The sequence below is a fragment of the Genypterus blacodes genome, unplaced genomic scaffold, assembly GCF_046128005.1.
Source record: "Genypterus blacodes isolate CSIRO-AG114 ecotype Tasmania unplaced genomic scaffold, CSIRO-AGI_Gbla_v1 ptg000061l_1, whole genome shotgun sequence".
Lineage (NCBI taxonomy): Eukaryota > Metazoa > Chordata > Actinopteri > Ophidiiformes > Ophidiidae > Genypterus > Genypterus blacodes.
In genome coordinates, this window is record NW_027466873.1 from 4,465,001 (window position 1) to 4,483,246 (window position 18,246).

Below are 18,246 nucleotides of genomic sequence, written 5' to 3' on the forward strand. Positions count from 1 at the left end.
AATCACAGCGCTCACCTCTAACTCACTTGCGCACAATAAACATTAAGATAACGAGACAAATGTTCTTTTGTAATCTGTTTTTTTCCCTCAACATTTGCATCCCCTGCTATTTTTCCTCTAATTGTTGCGCTTGTTCTTTGAAGTTCAAAGCACAGCGATGGACCCGTTTGTAGGATTACCTGTGTTTGTGTGTGTGTGTGTGTGTGTGTGTGTTTTTATTATTATTTCAAATGCAGGTATCGCTCCTTTGAGAGGCAGGGAGGCTTTTTTCCTGCGCTTGCTTTTCTTCTGCCAGCTCAGATGCTATCCAGCAGCATCTGAGAGGGCTGCAGAAACAAACATTTGGTAGCAGAGGGGATGAAGGAACACACAGCCATTTAAACTAGCTGAACTCAAAAGAGGAGGGCGGCAGCGGGGGTGCAAACAAATAATCATCAAGGAGGATGTATGCTAATTTTATTCATTCTGTGATTTCAAAAGTGACAGAAGCATCTTCTTCAGAGATGAAAAAAAGAAAAGCGTGTCAATCAGCGTCGATATGCGCTCGTGTAACGATAAGCGGAGATCGGAGCTTGAGCGGTGCTTTGGGAGATTAACTGGCCGGCGCTGCCTGAATAAGCAGTATTATCTGTCTGCTGTTTTTAGGCCACAGATGAGTCAAGAAAATGAATACCGCACCTCTTTCACGCAGCCGCACAAGTACAAATGTAATGTTTCTGCTTGTAAGAAATATGCTCCATTATAAATAGGCACGAGCACTGAATAGCAGGTCTTTGGCTGCAAAAGTAGGTTATGCTGCTTCGTCAGCCCGTGTGTGTGTGTGTGTGTGTGTGTGGTAGCGTATAGATGAGTGTGTGATTTTTTCCTGGAGGCCCCACAAGCATATCCGGGTGTTCATTCTCCCACCTGCAGATGTATTGGTCCATTCGTCATTGTTTGCTCGTCCGTCTTCTCGTCTCCTCGTCCCCCCGCCCCCCTGTCATCTCAGCGTGAGAAACTTTGTCAGACGTAGTGAAAGTCGGCGCAGAATGAGCGTCTATGCAGACCAGATTTGTTACGGCACAAAATCACTCCAGAATGCCCCCCGGTGCCCTCTATCAACCAACCACCTGAGAGGCTCTAAGAAACATCCACAATGCAGCTCGAGCTGAGAGAGGCAGCGAGAAGGACACGTGTGTGTGTGGGTGTGCCTGTGCCTGTGCCTGTGTGTCTGTGTATGTTTGCCCCCGGGCACTGTGAATAGAATGGCGCCATCATTGCCCCCTAATATTCTGCAGCTTTACTTTCACTCCCATACCTCCGTCCCATCACTTCTCCCTTTCAGTGTCTTTATATCTTCACGGCTCGGTGTGTGTGGACTAGAGGACTGTGTGCGTGTGTGTGTGTGAGTTTGTGTGTGAGGGGGCTTGAGGGGGGTAGGCGGCTGTATTGTCAGACACATCACAGCACCAGATGTCCAATTTGCACTTCAGCCTTGTCTGAATGGAAGGATGGATGGAAGGAAGGAGGACGAGGATGCTGGTGTGATGGCCTCTGAGGAAAAAGAAAAAGATGGGGGGTGAAATTTGGGCTGAATGCCTAATATCTATAATAATAAACACAAAACCATATTTTCTCTCTTCTCTTTATGGTACTGGTGGCTAATTTGCTCAAAACTAAAATCTATACTACAATCTACACTTGTGTACTCGCCAATGCGTCAGAGAGAAGTAAATGTTGAATCTGACGATGACAGTGCCTCATCCACTCGAAAAGAATGGAAAAAAACCCAACATCTTATCACTTAAACTGTCAGTTAATTATGATTTAGCTGATTTACATAAAGAATTAAACTCTTTTGATAATGAAGTAATTGCTTGAAACTACTTTTACTGATTGCATGATGATTTCCGCTTCTCTATTTTCATCTGATTGAATACTTTTGAAAAACTTTTATGAAAGCTGGACGGCCATGACTGTTTAAGTCACGATTTTGGATTCAAAATTGTCTTTTTGTGTTTTTCTAGCCTGAATTATTAACCAGAGGAAATGATAATGATAATGACAGTAATGGTTTCCTTTCAGGTGTGTGTCAAAAGCGCTAAACTCGTACATGCAAACACAAGCTGGATACACAACTTTGTGCTATTAGAGTTTTGGAAAGTCAGTGTGTTAAATGTGTGAACGCACCCAAAATGTAAGGTAAACTACATTCATTACAGCTGTCGCACCCACACTTCTGGAATGATTTATAAGCACACTCACAGTTTGATTATATTGAATACACAGATCTTCACTCTAACCAGTCATAATTGAAATCTAAACATGCTGTGTGTACAGTAGCTAGAGAGAGCTTTGAGTTCTAAACACCGTTTACACTCAATTATTTGGGGAATACCAACTTATTAAGCAATTTTGACATTTGTTTCCTCAACGTGCTGATGCTTCTTTATGTCTCTGTGTAACCCGCAGGCACAAACTATCTCTTAAAGTTCTGTCTGCACTGTAAAGAAATGACTCTGAGGATCTAATTTCCCTCTCTGTTATTTCACATTAACCAGATATAACAAATGTTGCACTGTTGTTGTATAGTGTTTTTTTTTTTTTAAATGGATGTGAGGGGAAAACTTAACACATACTGAGACTGAAAATCATCAACTTGTCCTCATTATTTTACGTCCCAGGCTCTGATTTGTCGGTAATAGCTGTAGTGCATTTGTTGTAGTGTGTGTGTGGTGTTGCTCGGTACAGTGTGTGCATGTGTGTGTGTGATTGGGTGGGGGGGGGGGGGTCACCTCAACCTGTGTTGGCCTCAGCCGCCGTCTAATTCCTGTGATTCCGTGATGAATCTCTCTGATGGAAGACAAGCATAGGGTCTGGCCCAGATGGAGCTCTATTAAGCTGTTAATAAATGAGGATTCTTCTCTGCTCTGCTTGCATCTGTGGAATGGCAGACACTCACAATTTTGCACACACACACACACACACACACACACACACACACACACACACACACACACACACACACACACACACACACACACACACACACACACACACACACACACACACACACACACACACACACACAGTCAGAATATTATAATGAAGTAAAGCTAGCCAGATGGCCGAATTAGAAAGCCGTCTCTCTCTCCCTCTCCCTCTTTCTCTCTCTCTTTCCCGTCTCTCTGTCGTCTCTCTGTTTGTCCCTGCCTGTATCCCTCTATCTCTGCATTATGGATGGCGCTGTGGTCTCACGCCGGTTGGACAGGCGGTAAACAGCTGACCAACATTCAGTTAAGGGGCGATCGAAGAGAAGTCGCCTAATTGTGCTATTTGTTTATTTGTTTGTAGGCCACGTGAAAGTATGTAGGATCGAAGGGAATATAAATACGAGGTGTGTGTTGATAATTGTTGTGTTGTTCGCAGTACTAACACTGCTCTTTCTCCCAAACTCTTAATTCCGAATAGGTGTTAATATAAGTCTGTCTGATGGGCTGGAGACGTGTCCACGGTCCTCCTACACTCATTTTAATAGTAAAAGTGTTTTTGTTTACATTTTATGGCTGTCTTCCCTCTATTGGGCAAGGAAACATCACACACTTTTTTGAGAAGTACCTGGCAGGGGTTTCCCTCGATTGTCTTTTCTCAATTTTGGTAAATTCCATGGTGTTTTCTAAAGGATTCATTGTATTTAACAAGGTATGTTGACTCCACGAGTTGTGTGTGTCTTAAGTTATGTTTAGGCTGTGTTGTAGACGTGACATTTTGCATCAGGCACACAATGGGGAACCCCGGAGACAGGCCCCTGTACTGTACTTAAAGCATCAGGAGGGCCCCATACCAGTCATGGACCATTTTGTTGCGAGGCTAATGGGTTCTCTCTAAAGAGGGACTATAAATGACAGCTGTCTGCCCTGATTCACTGACTGCCATCATGTCTTCATTCCCAAAACACTTAAACACTGCCGCCGCTGCTGCTGCTGCTGCTGTAGCTTTGGTGAGAGCAGGAAGGAGGAAACACACACGCGGGTCAGACAAAATGGTTGCAGGGAGTGTGGGTGAGGTGGATTAGGGTTGATGAAAGAGAAGGGAATTGGACAGTGATGGGGTGAGAGGGAGGATGGCTGGTAGTTACAGCGCTGGCATCTGTCGCCACCGCCGGTACCTACGGGCGGCGTACAGTACTTTACTCTGAATTAGCCCTCTGCCGGCTTCTCGGTTAACACCTGAGGAGGTCATTACGATGCCATTATGATGAGTGTGTGTCTGTGTGTGAGAGAGAGAGAGAGAGGGAGAGAGAGTAAGTAAACAGTGTATCTGTCAGTGTGTGTCTGTGCTTTCTCTCTCTCTCTCGCTACCCCTTGAGATCCCTCATTCCCCTGACAGAAGAATGACAGCGACCTCATGGGAATCACACCTCTCTCTGTCTCTCTCTCTCTCTCTCTCTCTCTCTCTCTCTCTCTCTTTCTCTCTCTTTCTCTCTCTCTCTCTCTCTCTCTCTCTTTCTCTCTCTCTCTCTTTGTTTCGCACGCAAACTGACAGATCACAAATTCATAACAATAGGCCCTATTTTACTGCCACTTTTTGTTGTTACACAAGGCTGCCTTCAAATAAATAACCTTTCTTTTGCTTTCTTCTCTCTCATTTTTGCACTCTCCCTCTCCCTCTCTCCCTCTCCCTCTCTCTCGCAATATTTTTTTTACTTTTGTTGCCGCTGTTGTGCTGCATTGTTCGGGGGATTTTCTTCTTCTTCTTCCTTTCTTCCTTCCCTCTATTCTCTGGAGTACGGAGTAATGCTTTCCGCGGCATAGTCAGTGATATGGCATGGAGCTCTTTCAGCTCTTTCAGTTTCATTATATAAACGACTTTGATGCCTTTACTTTGCTGTCTGGTTTCTGCGGCTAAGTGGATATTGAAAAGGGCTCTGGACCAGTGAGACAAGAGTTGTGGACGTGCGCATTTGTGTGTACTGCCATACCTTTTTTTTGTGTATATACAGTATGTGTTGCTGTCTTAAGTGCACTTGCACACATGGCTTTCTCTCTAAGCAGGTTCTGGAAGTCTGAAGAGGCCTTACTTATGCTGACTTTAAGGGGAAACATTGAGCTTTTTATTATTTCTCTGGTTAAAGTGTGTAGTTTTGGGGAATGTGTGTTCAATGTTGGCAAGCATTTGATTCATCTTTTATTTTTGTAGCATGTTGACCTCAAAATGTAACACACCATCACAGGTGGCCCATCAAAACAATGCTTGACTTTCAGAAGCAAGACTCATATTAGTCTGTTTCTGCTCTTCTGTGCCTGTTCCTTTGAAAATGTGTCTTTTGTCTGTATGTGTTCTCTCTTTTCAAGTCACTTTACTTTGTCTTCCTCCTCCTCTCCTTCTTCCCCACCCCTCCCTCTGTCCTCCTCATGTTTGTTGTGTGTGTGTGTGTGTGTGTGTGTGTGTGTGTGTTCGGGAGGGATCATGTCCTTATCGCCTCAAGTGCGGTCAGCCAAACCAGGCATGACTGTTGTAATCAGTGGGAGAACACACACACACACACGCACACACACACTCAAACACATAATGTGGGAGGTCTTTCTCGCCCTGTAGTGACGAGAAACGTATCGACTTGCAGCCACAATGGTCTTCATTAAGACCGTGGCGTGGTGTGTGTGTGTGTGAGAGAGAGTGATGCCTGGATTGTTATGGGGATGAGCAGAGGTTAGCGGGAGGTTGATGTCATAAGCCCACCCAGTTAAAGGCCTCTGATCAAGGCCTCCGAATGTATCCTTCCCTCTGCCCCTCAGCACCTCCGCGTATGGCTCCTTCTCCTCTCAGCTGTCTCCTGCAGTGTGAGCTGGCACAGGACTCTGGCTCCTGGGGATTACCTCTCCGTCTCTCCCTTCTTGTCTTCCCTCTTTCCTCCCACTGAGCCCTCCTCGTAAGTCCCTTCCTTCCTCCCTGATCCCTCTCTTTTTGCTTCATCGCCACAATGCTTCCTCTGCACAAACAAACCGCAGACACGGAGGTGACCTCAGCTGCAGTCGGGTCTATTTCAGACTTTCCCAGGCTCGTTCTCATGGTCCTCCAGCAAGCAAACAAGTACGAGGAAAGGAAACACGATCGCCCTTTGTGTCAGAGAAAAACACTGAATCTCATTTTTTTTTATCAGCTTTTTCTCTGTAACACTGTCAGACCCAAAGTTCAACATGGCGTCTTCTACAACTGTCTCGTCAACCGTCAGTCCTGATCGTTACCATTTCATCCATTTTGGCTGGTTTGTCTGTGTGTCAGCAGGATTACTTGAAATGTTCTGAACCGATGGTCAAGTTGCTTGGCGAGCAGGTGGAGCACAATGCGTTTTGGTGCGCACGGTAATGCGAGATAGGGCGTTGGCATTTTTCAGTGAAGAGATCAACAACAAACCCCCAAAGGTGATCTGGAATCTGGAATCTTGACTTGAATCTGTTGTCAGACGGGGGTCGCCCATACATTTACTCGGCATTGGTGGCGGTATGTGCTCAAGACCACTCTTATCGGTTATTTATGTGTCTTGGTTGTGCGATCTTATCTTCCATTGCCATCTCAGGTAATGTTGCACCCATGAAGGATATTTGTTCGAGATGAGAAAGAAATTGTGTGTTTATTGTCATGATGCAACCTATTGATTGAAATTGATTTAGGGTGCCTTTTTCTCTCTCTCTCTCTCCCTGCCTCGCTCGCTTTCCCCTCCTTTCCCTTTGTGCGTGTTAATATTCTGTGGCAAATCCACTCCTCATGCTTCCCCTATCGTCAAGATCCTGACAATGCAGCCACTCAGCATCGCTTCCTGCAGGCGTTTCATTAAAGCACTAATAACACATTGGTAATTAGGTGACAAAGAGGCTTTTCTTATTGTACTGATCAGCTGCAGAGACACTGAGTCCACAGAGGCCCACACAGAAGGAGGCTGTCTGTGCATGGGCGTGTTATGTGTGTGAGGACGTGTTTGTGTGTTTCTGCGTATTTCTGCGTATTTTGACCATTGCCTTTTAAAATGTGATGATGAACCGCCGATGATCTGGCATAAAGGTCTCTGCCCTACACAGCATCTATACAAACTAATAAACTATATGAGAAGTCTTAGCTTTATATGATAAGCATCCAGTATCGTTGGCAACACATTTGCGCAGTGAAACCTGAGAATTCTTTCCACCTTTTCTTTTCCCTCTCCTCTCCTCTCCTCTCCTCTCCTCTCCTCTCCTCTCCTCCTTATTCTGTCTCAGATGGTTCTCGAGCCACCTGAGGCACTGAACAAATAACATAGTGCAAATGAAATTTCCTGTGAGGCTTATTGATGTCATTAAACACTCGCATACTGAGACCCGGGAATCATTTTAGTCTTCATCAGACCAGCTGACATTTTAGTGAATTAGCTGTTGGGAAGTTTGGCAGGGTGGGGGCAGTGGGGTGGGTGAGGTGGAGGTAGAGGTGGAGGTATATGGCTCCTCTAGCTTTTTCAGAGTCAAATGGCAGAATTGTCGATCTCATTGGCTCCGTCTGCTGGCCTTTCATTGGCTCTCATAAGGCTAATATGAGTCTGGTGCATAATGTTATTCCTACACGATGTTTTATAAGAAGCAAATTATGTTAGCATTGATTTTCTTGCCAACTTGAAAGAGCACGGCATTTTTCTGATTATCATTGCATACATCAATACATTACACATCATTTTACAAGTACTTTAAGTAGTTTAAGTTGCCTTTTTTGTATTATGTGTGAATCAGCGTGGATGATGTTTCAACTTGCAATTCCAATTACTCCTGCATTTATTCACTCATTTTCTTGACCTTCTTCATTCTTTTCAGGGTCTGTTATCAATTACGCGCGCACATTACCAACAATACTGCAATCAACTCTGTGGCGCGCACAAGTTGGAGTGTTGCCATTCATTGATAACCACTTTTAAACGTATATGATTTCTTTGAAAAAAAATGCTTCAGTAATTTCACACAGTCTTGGTAGATGTGTGGATGCTATAAATACCAACAAGTGTCACTTGCACATAACTATTAAGTACTGGAGAAAACATTTCCTCTCCACAGGAAATATATACCACATGATCAACAACCAAGGTATGGAGATAAATGGGGTTTTTTGCACAGTATATGCATACTTCATCACTTTTCCACACAGAAGTTTAAGTTGCAGAGCTCCGCCCCTGAGTGTACTGTATGAAATTGCATATTTACATAAGGAAAGTTACTGCAGTCACCAATATACCTGCTTTGCTTTGGGAAGAAACTATGTGGCCAGTTTGTGCAATAGTTTTGAAAGTAAAACATTCACCCATTGTCTGGTCATATGAACAATGTTCAGTCTAAAATGATTGATTATGATAATTTACTAAAAGTTATACGAGCTCAGCAGATCGTGGTCTGTTACGTGTTTACAGCAGAGATGTTCTGACCCTCACACTCTTTGTTTCACTCAACACTGAGCAGGTTTTGCTTTCATCTGACTTTTGTTTGGCTTCAATGGAGACAAAATGTCTATTGAAAGCAGCTGAAGGCAGACGGGTACACAGAGGTCGTCGTCTATAATCACTCCTGCATATTTCTAAAATATTCACTCGGATGTGTCTCGATAGTAAAAAATCATAATGGCCCGAAACATGAGAAAAAGTGACACTTGTGAATATCTGTCCTTGATGATTTTTCCAATTTGAAGGTTGAGGTTACAGCTTTTTACTGATCCACATGTGTATTAGATCTGAGCTCTGTGCTGCTCTCCACTCTGGGTTTTCCTGATTTAGTAAATCCAATGCTACAAATGTGAACCAAACGAAACCTTCCAGTAAGATCTAGTCAGTCGGTTTTAATGACATAAAAGTCTTTAAAAACACCTGTGATACACAAATGAGTTTGAGGGGACTGACTTACACTCAAAGACAAGCTACAGGATTGACTTAAATCTGAACTTTAACTGATATAAACGTTGGATTTGGATAAAATTGTGATTTCTTTTAAGATACACGACATGCTTCGCCACATAGCTCGCCCCCCCTGCCCCCCCCCTTCCGTCAACTGTCATCGCCCTCTGTCTCTGTCTTTGTCTCGCTCTCTCTGATCAAGAAACACAAAATCTCAAATCTCCTCCTCAGAACATTTTCTTCGCTCCCAGCTGAGCGGGAAGCAGGGAGAAAGGAAAGAAGAAGGAAGGGAAAAAATAAGGAAAATGGAAAAGAAAGTTGTTAATGTCACTGAAGCATGAAAGGGTTGGCCTGGGGTTGGAATGACTCGGTATACAAGGTTCTTTAGTGCCGTGGCTGCGGGGATAAACATAACTTACATCAGCCCCTCGCTTGTACAGGAGATTTCCTCTCCTGGCACTTACCACCTCAACACTCTCGCCCGCGCTGTGATTCACACACACACACACACACACACACACACACACACACACACACACACACACACACACACAAACACGGCGCACACGAAACCATCCAGAGCCTCATGTACATCCGCACGCACACAAAAACACACACACCAGAGGCCAACTTGAAGGATTTTGAATTGTTCTGTTCTCTATGCAAACGCGACAGCAGGTTGCCATTACTCGCACACACACACACTTGCTGTGTATGTTTTGTGTTAACAGCAATACAAAAGGGTTAAATGTGTTTAACTGCAACATCAGTGTCACCTCTCTCTCTCTCTCCCTGTGTGTGTGTGTGTGTGTGTGTGTGTTTCTTCCTTCCTACTTTCTCCCCTCCTCTAGATCATCACTCAGTATGTTTACGAGCTGCTGGAGAGAAAGTGCAACATGACTAAAGCCATCCTGCCGGTAAGTATCCTGAGTGAAAAGGAGTATTTACCTCTTTGATTTATGCCCTTGAAGATTAAAGGGAGTATTAAATATGAAATTGACGTAAATACTGCGGCTTCAGAGTGCGATTATGAGTGTCCTGTTCAAGAAAAGGAAAGCAAAGACAGAAAAGGGGATTGTGACGCCTCGGCTCCCTCCTCGTTTTTCCATCACTTGGTCGTCCTGTTTCCTCCCTTCCTTTCCTCTTTCCCTCTCTCTCTCTCTCTCTCTCTCTCTCTCTCTCTCTCTCTCTCTCTCTCTTCCCCCCCCCCCCTCTTCCCGCATCCTTTGTGCACAAGTGTCTCCTCAACAAATTAACCGTATTGTGACGCGTCATTTCAAAGACGCAGAGGCGCAGCACACTGACGCTTAATCTGTTTTGCATTCATTTTGCGCTGAAGGGGACTTTCTTACTCTCGCTATCGCCCTGAGTTATTCTTGCCCGAGCTCATCCGGGGCTCAGAGCGAACACTTGATCCCTTTTTATTTGTTGTTGGAAGCATGTTTGTTTCCGTCTTTTGCCACCCTACCCACTCCCTTCTCTATACACACACGCACGCACGCACGCACGCACGCACGCACGCACGCACGCACGCACGCACGCACGCACGCACGCACGCACGCACGCACGCACGCACGCACACACACACACACACACACACAGACTTGCTGTTTTTCCCTGTTTATAAAAGTTGTGATCATTTTTCAGGCCGTGTTTATGGGGATGTTAGACGGTGCCAGTGTTTAGGAGCCTAGCAGAGTTAGCCCCAGCGCTAACGGCGTCCATAAATCACCTAGCCGGGGACTCGGCGCCTTTCATTAGCCCCCGTACACTTTTACCGGTTTATCTGCTTGGCCTATTTATCTCATTATTCCTCTGGAAAATTGCTCTGTTCTGCTTTTTCTGCCTGCCCACCCGCCTGCGTGTATACAGCGCGCACGTGTGTGCGGTGTGTGTGTGTGTGTGTACTTGAGCGTTAGCGGTGGGTCCGTCCACCTGCATGGCATTGAACTTGTGACCGCAGATTTTAAGAAGATTAACGGCGGCCAAGTATAGGGAGAGGGAATGAGGGAGCAGCGGAGGATAAAGGGTGAGATTTTCTTCCCCACTCGGCTCTCTTTGTCTGCTTGGATTAAGTTCCTGCAGCTGCCACCCATGGCTTTTATGGACAGTGTGTGTGTCTCCCTCCAGATTCTTGCAGGCATACTTGGGAGGGACGCAAAACTGCATGGGATGTGAACACACACACACACTTACAGACTGAGGAAGAGTGTATTACTTTCCCTCTTAGTCCCAACCATAGTCTCCCATCAGTTATAGTCACAATTAATGATGATCGATGTGATGCTGCATGAAAATACCAACTTCATTTTATCAGTTTAAAATGGCCTCCTGTGAAAGTCCTGTGAAACCCCGTTCAAAACATGCTCCATCACTAATAATGAACATTTATTTCACAGAGATGAGAATTTGAGATAATATGTGTGTGTGTCTGTGTTCAGCTGGATGCTACGGAGGATGAGCCCACCAGTTTTGTCTACCTGAGTCCAGACGCTCTCACCAACCCGTCCAAGCTGCTGCTGCTGATCCAGGGCAACGGTGTGGTGCGGGCTGGCCAGTGGGCCCGCAGACTCATAATCAACCAGGACCTGGACTCGGGCACGCAAATGCCCTTCATCAGAAGAGCCATGGAGGTAAGAGACACTACAAAAGACAAAAGTGACGTAATGAGTTTTTCCCTGTTGCTTTTATTTTGGACGATTGTTTTAATGTTTGATTATTAGATATCCAGTTTTTCATGTTTGGCTGCAGGGGGACTGAAAGCTCTGGGGGTCACCACTTGTTTGGAAACTTTTGGGAGACTTTATAAAGTGTGTGTGTGTGTGTTTGGGGGTTGTTTGTTTCCTTATCTTGGATTTCCTGATTATGTGTGATTTGCGTTGCTATAAATGTAAGCAAGCACATTTACCTTCCAATCCCAACAAGTGCACAGTCGAGCAGAGAGGTAAAGAATCTTTGTCCTCTGAATGGTCGTAATCAAAACGAGCATTTTCTGCACCTCTCAACGTCAAATATTTACCACTGCATTTGTGTGTGTGAGCCGAGGAAGGTTAAGACAGGAAAAAGATGAGGTAACGTGTAATAAGGATCAGCCCTTTCTCTTTCTGCTTTGGTGATCACGTGCAAGTGTGTGCACCTGTGTTTAGGCGAGCGCGAGGCAGCTTTCTCCGTCTTATTATTTTCATCCCCATCTCTGCGCTCATTTGTCAACTGGGCCACGACGATCTGGGTAATTTCATTGGCCTGCTGTTAAAATTGACTTAGGGGGGAGATCCTGCCTGCGCTCTCTCTCCCTCTCTCTCTGTCTCTGTCTCTCTCTCTCTCACACTCTTCCCCCTCTGCACCACCAACTCTCCCTCGTTTCGTCCATCCGAAAGCCCTCTTTTCTCAGAACGGGAGAAGTTTGGGTTTGTATTCCTGTGTGTGTGTGTGTGTGTGTGTGTGTGTGTGTGTGTTACCCTGAGAGTGTCTTTGAATTACAGTTACCCCGGCTGTTATTATTACAGCTGAGGGAAGGCAGGGCCGTGCTGCAGAGAGCCAAAGTGACAGCTCAGATATAGAGAACACGGTGAGTGTAGTGCGAGTGTTGCTCATTCATCATAGTAAACAAGAAATCGTGTACTTACACCCTGACACATCATCATCCTGGCATTTACTGCACACGGGGCCGCATGCTCTCTCTGTGTGTGTGTGTGTGTGTGTGTGTGTGTGTGTGTGTGTGTGTGTGTGTGTGTGTGTGTGTGTGTGTGTGTGTGTGTGTGTGTGTGTGTGCGGGCGCCATGGAAAGACGCCGTTACGGGTAGATTTGTAATGTCTGTAACTATTTAGAGGTGCGTTTGTGTTTTACAGCGTCGTACCATAAAAGTTGTGTGGATGTTTTTGGAAAAATACATATTTATCGCAACCACAGCTACACAAATTAAAGAATAGAAGAAGAGCTGGTGTTACTAATTCAAGATTGGCAGCTTGTTATTGTAACAAAACAGACACTGCCATGTAACGTAACATGAAATTAAGCTTTCCTCCATGATTTTTGGAGAAGTAATTTGATAATAAGAAATATCAGCTTTACTCAGCGTCTCTCTCACACACACACACACACACACACACACACACACACACACACACGCACGCATGCACACGTACACACTCAATAAGCATACGTGCATTCACAGCTCCAAACTCGCTGTGTGTTATCGTCCTCTTGAATGATACTGTTACTGTACGCTCCTCGTCCCAGAACTGAGAGTATTTCCTTGGAATAATTGGCAGCGACAGGGAAGCTCCGAAGCAGACTCTCGCAAATCAGGCGATAGAGGAGGGAGAGAGAGAGAGAAGAGAGAGAGAGAGAGAGAGAGAGAGAGAGAGAGAGAGAGAGAGACTCTGCCTCAAGGACAGCCAAGTACCCGTCGTCGTGCCAACACAAAAAGCCCTGGCCCGTGCAGCGTGCCCATGGAGGGGCCAAGAGTCTGCAGGTTTCTCTTCCAAACACGCCATCAGCTGATTTTGGTGATTAGCTCGCTTTCAGGCATGGAGGGGAGGAACTAATCAGTGAAGCTGTATTTGTACCCAGCAACACACTACAGTGGTTTCTCAGTCTGCATGTCAGAGTGGAATGTTCCTTTATCTACACTTATCCACACAAGTATGGAACTCACTAATAAGTTGTGAATCGCTCATCAGAGCGTTCTAAAGCAAGAATAAAACATTTTTGATAGACAAACTGTGTTGAAATTAAATGTTCTTATAGGTCAAATGGTGACATATTCGAGTTGACTTTATGTTCACTTCATGTTTACATTGTAAAGGTGTTTTGTCTCTTGCCTGGAGCATAGCTTATCTGAATTTATTCATGTGAACTTGATTGGAAATTCAAAGTCTGCAGCCTGAGTGTGTTTGGGGAGTAATCGAGGGAGCTTGCGACTTAACCAAACGCACACATACACAAACCCGTACACCTGCACACACATGTAGGCCCAAACACAGAAAAACACTCTTGATTTGATGTCTGGTGTGTGTGTGTGTGTGTTTGTTCCTGCATTTAAGCTCCCCCGTGTTTCTTGGAAGCTGCAGTGTTGTAAGAAGAAAAAAATGCTGATAGTGCTATTTAATTAGACTCAACACACCAGGCACAGAAACTCACACACACACACACAGGTGAATCTTAGAGCAACCAGTGTCACGCACTCCATACTCAACATTGTTGCACGCTGCTGTACGACGTCGCCGTTCAAACAAAATATATACAAACCTACACTCACAGCTATAATGCACATGCGTATACACAAACGCAAGTCACAGCGATGCGTTACACACCGGGTTAAGGGGAATCTTTGTGTTGTGTGCGCAGGGATGAGCATGCACGTGTGTGGTGGAAGTGGTGCTATTCCCATAGCCTGGCGGTAAAATGACAGGTGAGAGGAGGTTGCTCCAGCAACAACCAGAGAGTGGGGAAGAGGGGTGGAAAAAGAGGAATCTGAGTCGGGGGGCTGATGGGTGTGTGTGCAGTGTAGGTAGTGGTGTTATGATTGGTTGGAAGGGGGACAAGAAGCGGGAGAGAAGGGGGTACAGAGAGGATTGAAGCAGGAAGAGAGAAATGAGCGCGGGGCGAGGGAGTGACTGCAAATGGGGTGGGACTGGCAGAGGAGAGATGGGAGTATAGAGGGAGAGAGTAGGCAGAAGGCAGGCGTCTGACAGCTCCACTACTGGGAGAGGGCCTCTTAATGACAGCTTATTCCTTCATGATTTCAATTCCTGACAGTCGACAGGTCTGCTTGTTGCATCATGGCAGCTGTATCATGTATCATTACCTTCTGGCCCTGTCACTGCTCTGCATCCCGAGACTCGAGATTGCGGAGGGTGGGCGCCGCCGTGCGGGGTTTGTACAGGGAGGGGAGAGGGAGAGAGGGAGATTCTGAGGTTGGGGCGTCAGAATAATTGAGGTAGGAGGTGAGTATTGAAAGGTGGAATCATTTGTAATCTGTGTTTGGGCTGGGAGTTGGGAGTTGGGAGTTGTGCTTTTGTGCAAGTTTCAGTCCAGAAAAAGTAAATAAATGAGGAGTGTAGTCTGGGGGCTGCGGCTCTCCTGTGTGACTGAGGGGCCCGACGTCATCACACAACACACAACACACAACACACAGCACAGAGCAGCTTTAGAGAATTTGCTGTACCTTTCCACTCCTTCCCTTTTTCTCCAGTCAACCTCTTTTATTCGTTCACTGAACGTTGGTTATCAGCTACCAATATATAGGTGTTGGATTGAAAAGTGCTCTGTAGTCATTTGGCTCAAATCAGCTGAGATTTCACCAGAAATGTTCTCCCTAAGTTACTGTCTTCCATATCTTTCTTTAAACAGTTTTATTTCTTTAAGGTATGATATATTCCTTAAGTAATCACCTCAATTAACGTGTGTTAATTCAACCTGTTCCTCTGTTTTAACAATGGCCGTGCCAAAGCTGTATGACGCTGTACATTTATGGATCTTTCTCACAACTTTGCCACTTGTGAGCAGGTCATTGGTCATGGCACACCTGCTTCAACGTGAGCACATAGCTGTCGAGAACAACTTCATTTAATTGGGGAGCTGCTAATTCACAAACAGATCTATACCCCCTGTCATGCCCCCCCTCCCCCCTCTGGGTAGTCAGTCAGGCTTGACACTGGAGACCCACAGGAGAGAAAGAGGGGGTGTGGTGTTTTCAAATAGTGTGTCAAAAGCCTTTGGCTTTGTATCTGCCTAGCATTTCAATAGGAGGCTGAAAGGGGGCAGCGAGGCGGGCGAACTCAAACACAGAAATCCTCTTTTAATTTCTGTCATGTTGCCCCCCCCACGCCCTTCTTCTTCGCTGGATGATGTCTTTTTCAATATCAGCTTCACACTCTGTCTGTATGATGTAATGATATTTCTCTCTCTATCTCTCTGTTTGCTATTACCATTCTTCCTCCTCCTCCTCCTCCTCCTCTCTTCTCATTAGGTCCTTCAAATTCAAATTCTCTCTGAGCTCAGGGTTAACCTGTTTTCACGTGTAGCTAAATGACAGTGTTGTGTGTGTGAGTGTGGAGTTTATGTTGCGGTGGAGTGGATCTCGGGGCATCAGGTGGCTCCAGAGGCCCGGCCAGGTATCATTCCATTTAGCCAGAGGACTTTTTGTGTTTGTGTGTGTGTGTCGAGTGTGTGCGCAAAGGGGTCAAAAGATGCTCAGACTCGCTGTGACCTTGTAATAGTAACCCCTGCAACCAACACAACAGCGTACACACACAGACACACACGCCTCCAGGTGGGAAGGCCCCAGCACATCCCGCAGCTCAGATCAATGCACTTGACACCTTCAAAGGCGGGTGTGGGGCCTGGACTTGCTCTGGGGTTAAACCTCTTTTAAATAGCCTCCCGCGGGAAGGCAGCTGTCAATAACCCACCATAATTACCGGGGCCTGGCCCGCCAAGGGCTCCACTGCATGGGCCAAATTAAAAATTGATCAGAGAGAGAGAGAAAACATTATTTGTGGTGGTATTCCCTGTCCTAACAGCGCGGCCGTGGCAGTCTGTGAAATCTCATCAACCGGGGGTCCAAGCCGCAGATCTGGAGACCTGTTTATCCATCTATCTGCTCCCCTCCGTCCAGATGAACAATGGCACGCTGTCAGTGTTTGTAAAAAGACATTATTTGCATATTAAGTGTCTTTCTGTGGCTGTGTGTGTGTGTGTGTGTGTGTTTGTGAATATACATGCAGCAAGGGTGTGTGCATACTGTATGAGCGTGGAGCTGATTGGTATGTGCTCCAGGTAATCGTACATCATTCCCTATCTGTGAAGTCTATAGATATATGTGTGTGTGTGTGTGTGTGTGTGTGCGTGTGCGTGTGCATACCTTGTAGCATTGTATTGATTGTGGTCTCATTGAGTTTCTCTTGGCGGGGAGCCTTTATTTGTCAGTCAGAGAGCGATATGAAGAAGATATGTTCCTCCCCGGGCTTCCAGCAGGAAAACACACGAGCCATTGTTTCACAAGACTCTGATGAATGAAAACGTCACTTTCCAATAGATCTGAAGTGTTCTCCAAACGCCAAATGTTACACGTGAAAAAACAGGTTGCGTCCCACCATCCAGAGCGTCTAGGACACACACTTGCTGTTTGTTTGTCATTGTCTTTTTGTGTTACAGGTGTGCAACGTGTTGTTAAAATGATGTTTTCAGGATTGATTTCAACCTGTACCATCTATAATCTGCAACTTTGTGACTCTAAATATAGAACATGTTGATTTTTAAATGCTTTCAGAGATGCAGTAAATCAAATAAGGCGATTCTACCTTGCAGACGTTGTATATTTAGTACAATTCTCTTTTCGCACAACAAATAAAAAAGGCATTAAAGTCCAACTAGAAATATTCAAGTTCACTTAGTGTAACCTGGACCTGACAGGTGGCGGTGTAACTGTGTGTACAGTGTGTGTGTGTGTGTGTGTGTGTGTGTGTGTGTGTGTGTGTGCCGGTGTGTGTATGTACACGTCGTTTGAAAAACATATTGATTTGGTGTGTCAGTTTCTATGCTGTTCATGGCAACGGGCCCCCGTTTGGCTGAAGGAGGGAGGATGGAGAGAATGGGAAGAACAAAAGAGGGAGAGAAGACAAGAAAACTTTCGAAAATGTTCTTAGCCCACGTGATGATTGTTTTGTCCTGAAATTAACAGATTATGAAATTGAAAAGGCTTTGTCTCTCTCTCTCTCTCTCTCTCTCTCTCTCTCTCTCTCTCTCTCTCTCTCTCTCTCTCTCTCTCTCTCTCTCTCTCTCTCTCTCTCTCTCTCTCTCTCTCTCTCTCTCTCTCTCTCTCAGTGTGTGTGTGTGTGTGTGTGAGGTGTGTAGTGGGTCATTTGTAGCTGCAGGCATTGTGTGCGCATCCCAATGGGATGGTCTTGTTTAGTCTCTGTTCCAGAGGGCCCCAGGCAGAGTGTGGTGGATACCTCTTCACTCTCTCCCTGGGAACACTCCTCTGTGGTTAGCACACACACACACACACACACACACAAACACACACACACACTACACAGAGAGAGAGAAATCATTCACAATCTTTGGCACAATTCGTCAAACTGTGCAGAAGCATGTTCATTATCTGACAGCTGTATTGTGGCAGCTTTTACTTTTGTGGATGCAGGTGCACGTGTGTGTGTGTGTGTGTGTGTGTGTGTGTGTGTGTGTGTGTGTGTGTGTGTGTGTGTTGTGTGTGTGTGTGGTGTGTGTGTGTATGAGTGTCTATGTATGCATTCGAATCAATCAATATTACACACCGACCCACAACACATCACACACATGCTAAGGCCTTTTCCCATCCTCTTTAACATGTATCCTACATCTCAGCAGGTTTTCACAG

General features: G+C 45.4%; 1 protein-coding gene across 2 annotated transcripts in view; it reads left to right on the forward strand.

Moving 5' to 3' along the window:
- The window catches only part of arb2a (ARB2 cotranscriptional regulator A), a 138,026-nt gene that overhangs the window by 5,920 nt on the left and 113,860 nt on the right, over positions 1 to 18,246 (forward strand). For both annotated transcript variants that reach the window (XM_076154302.1, XM_076154301.1), the window contains exons 5-6: positions 9,730 to 9,795; positions 11,320 to 11,511. In XM_076154302.1, coding sequence (XP_076010417.1) covers positions 9,730 to 9,795; positions 11,320 to 11,511 — 258 coding nt within the window. The remainder of the gene's footprint in view (positions 1 to 9,729; positions 9,796 to 11,319; positions 11,512 to 18,246) is intronic.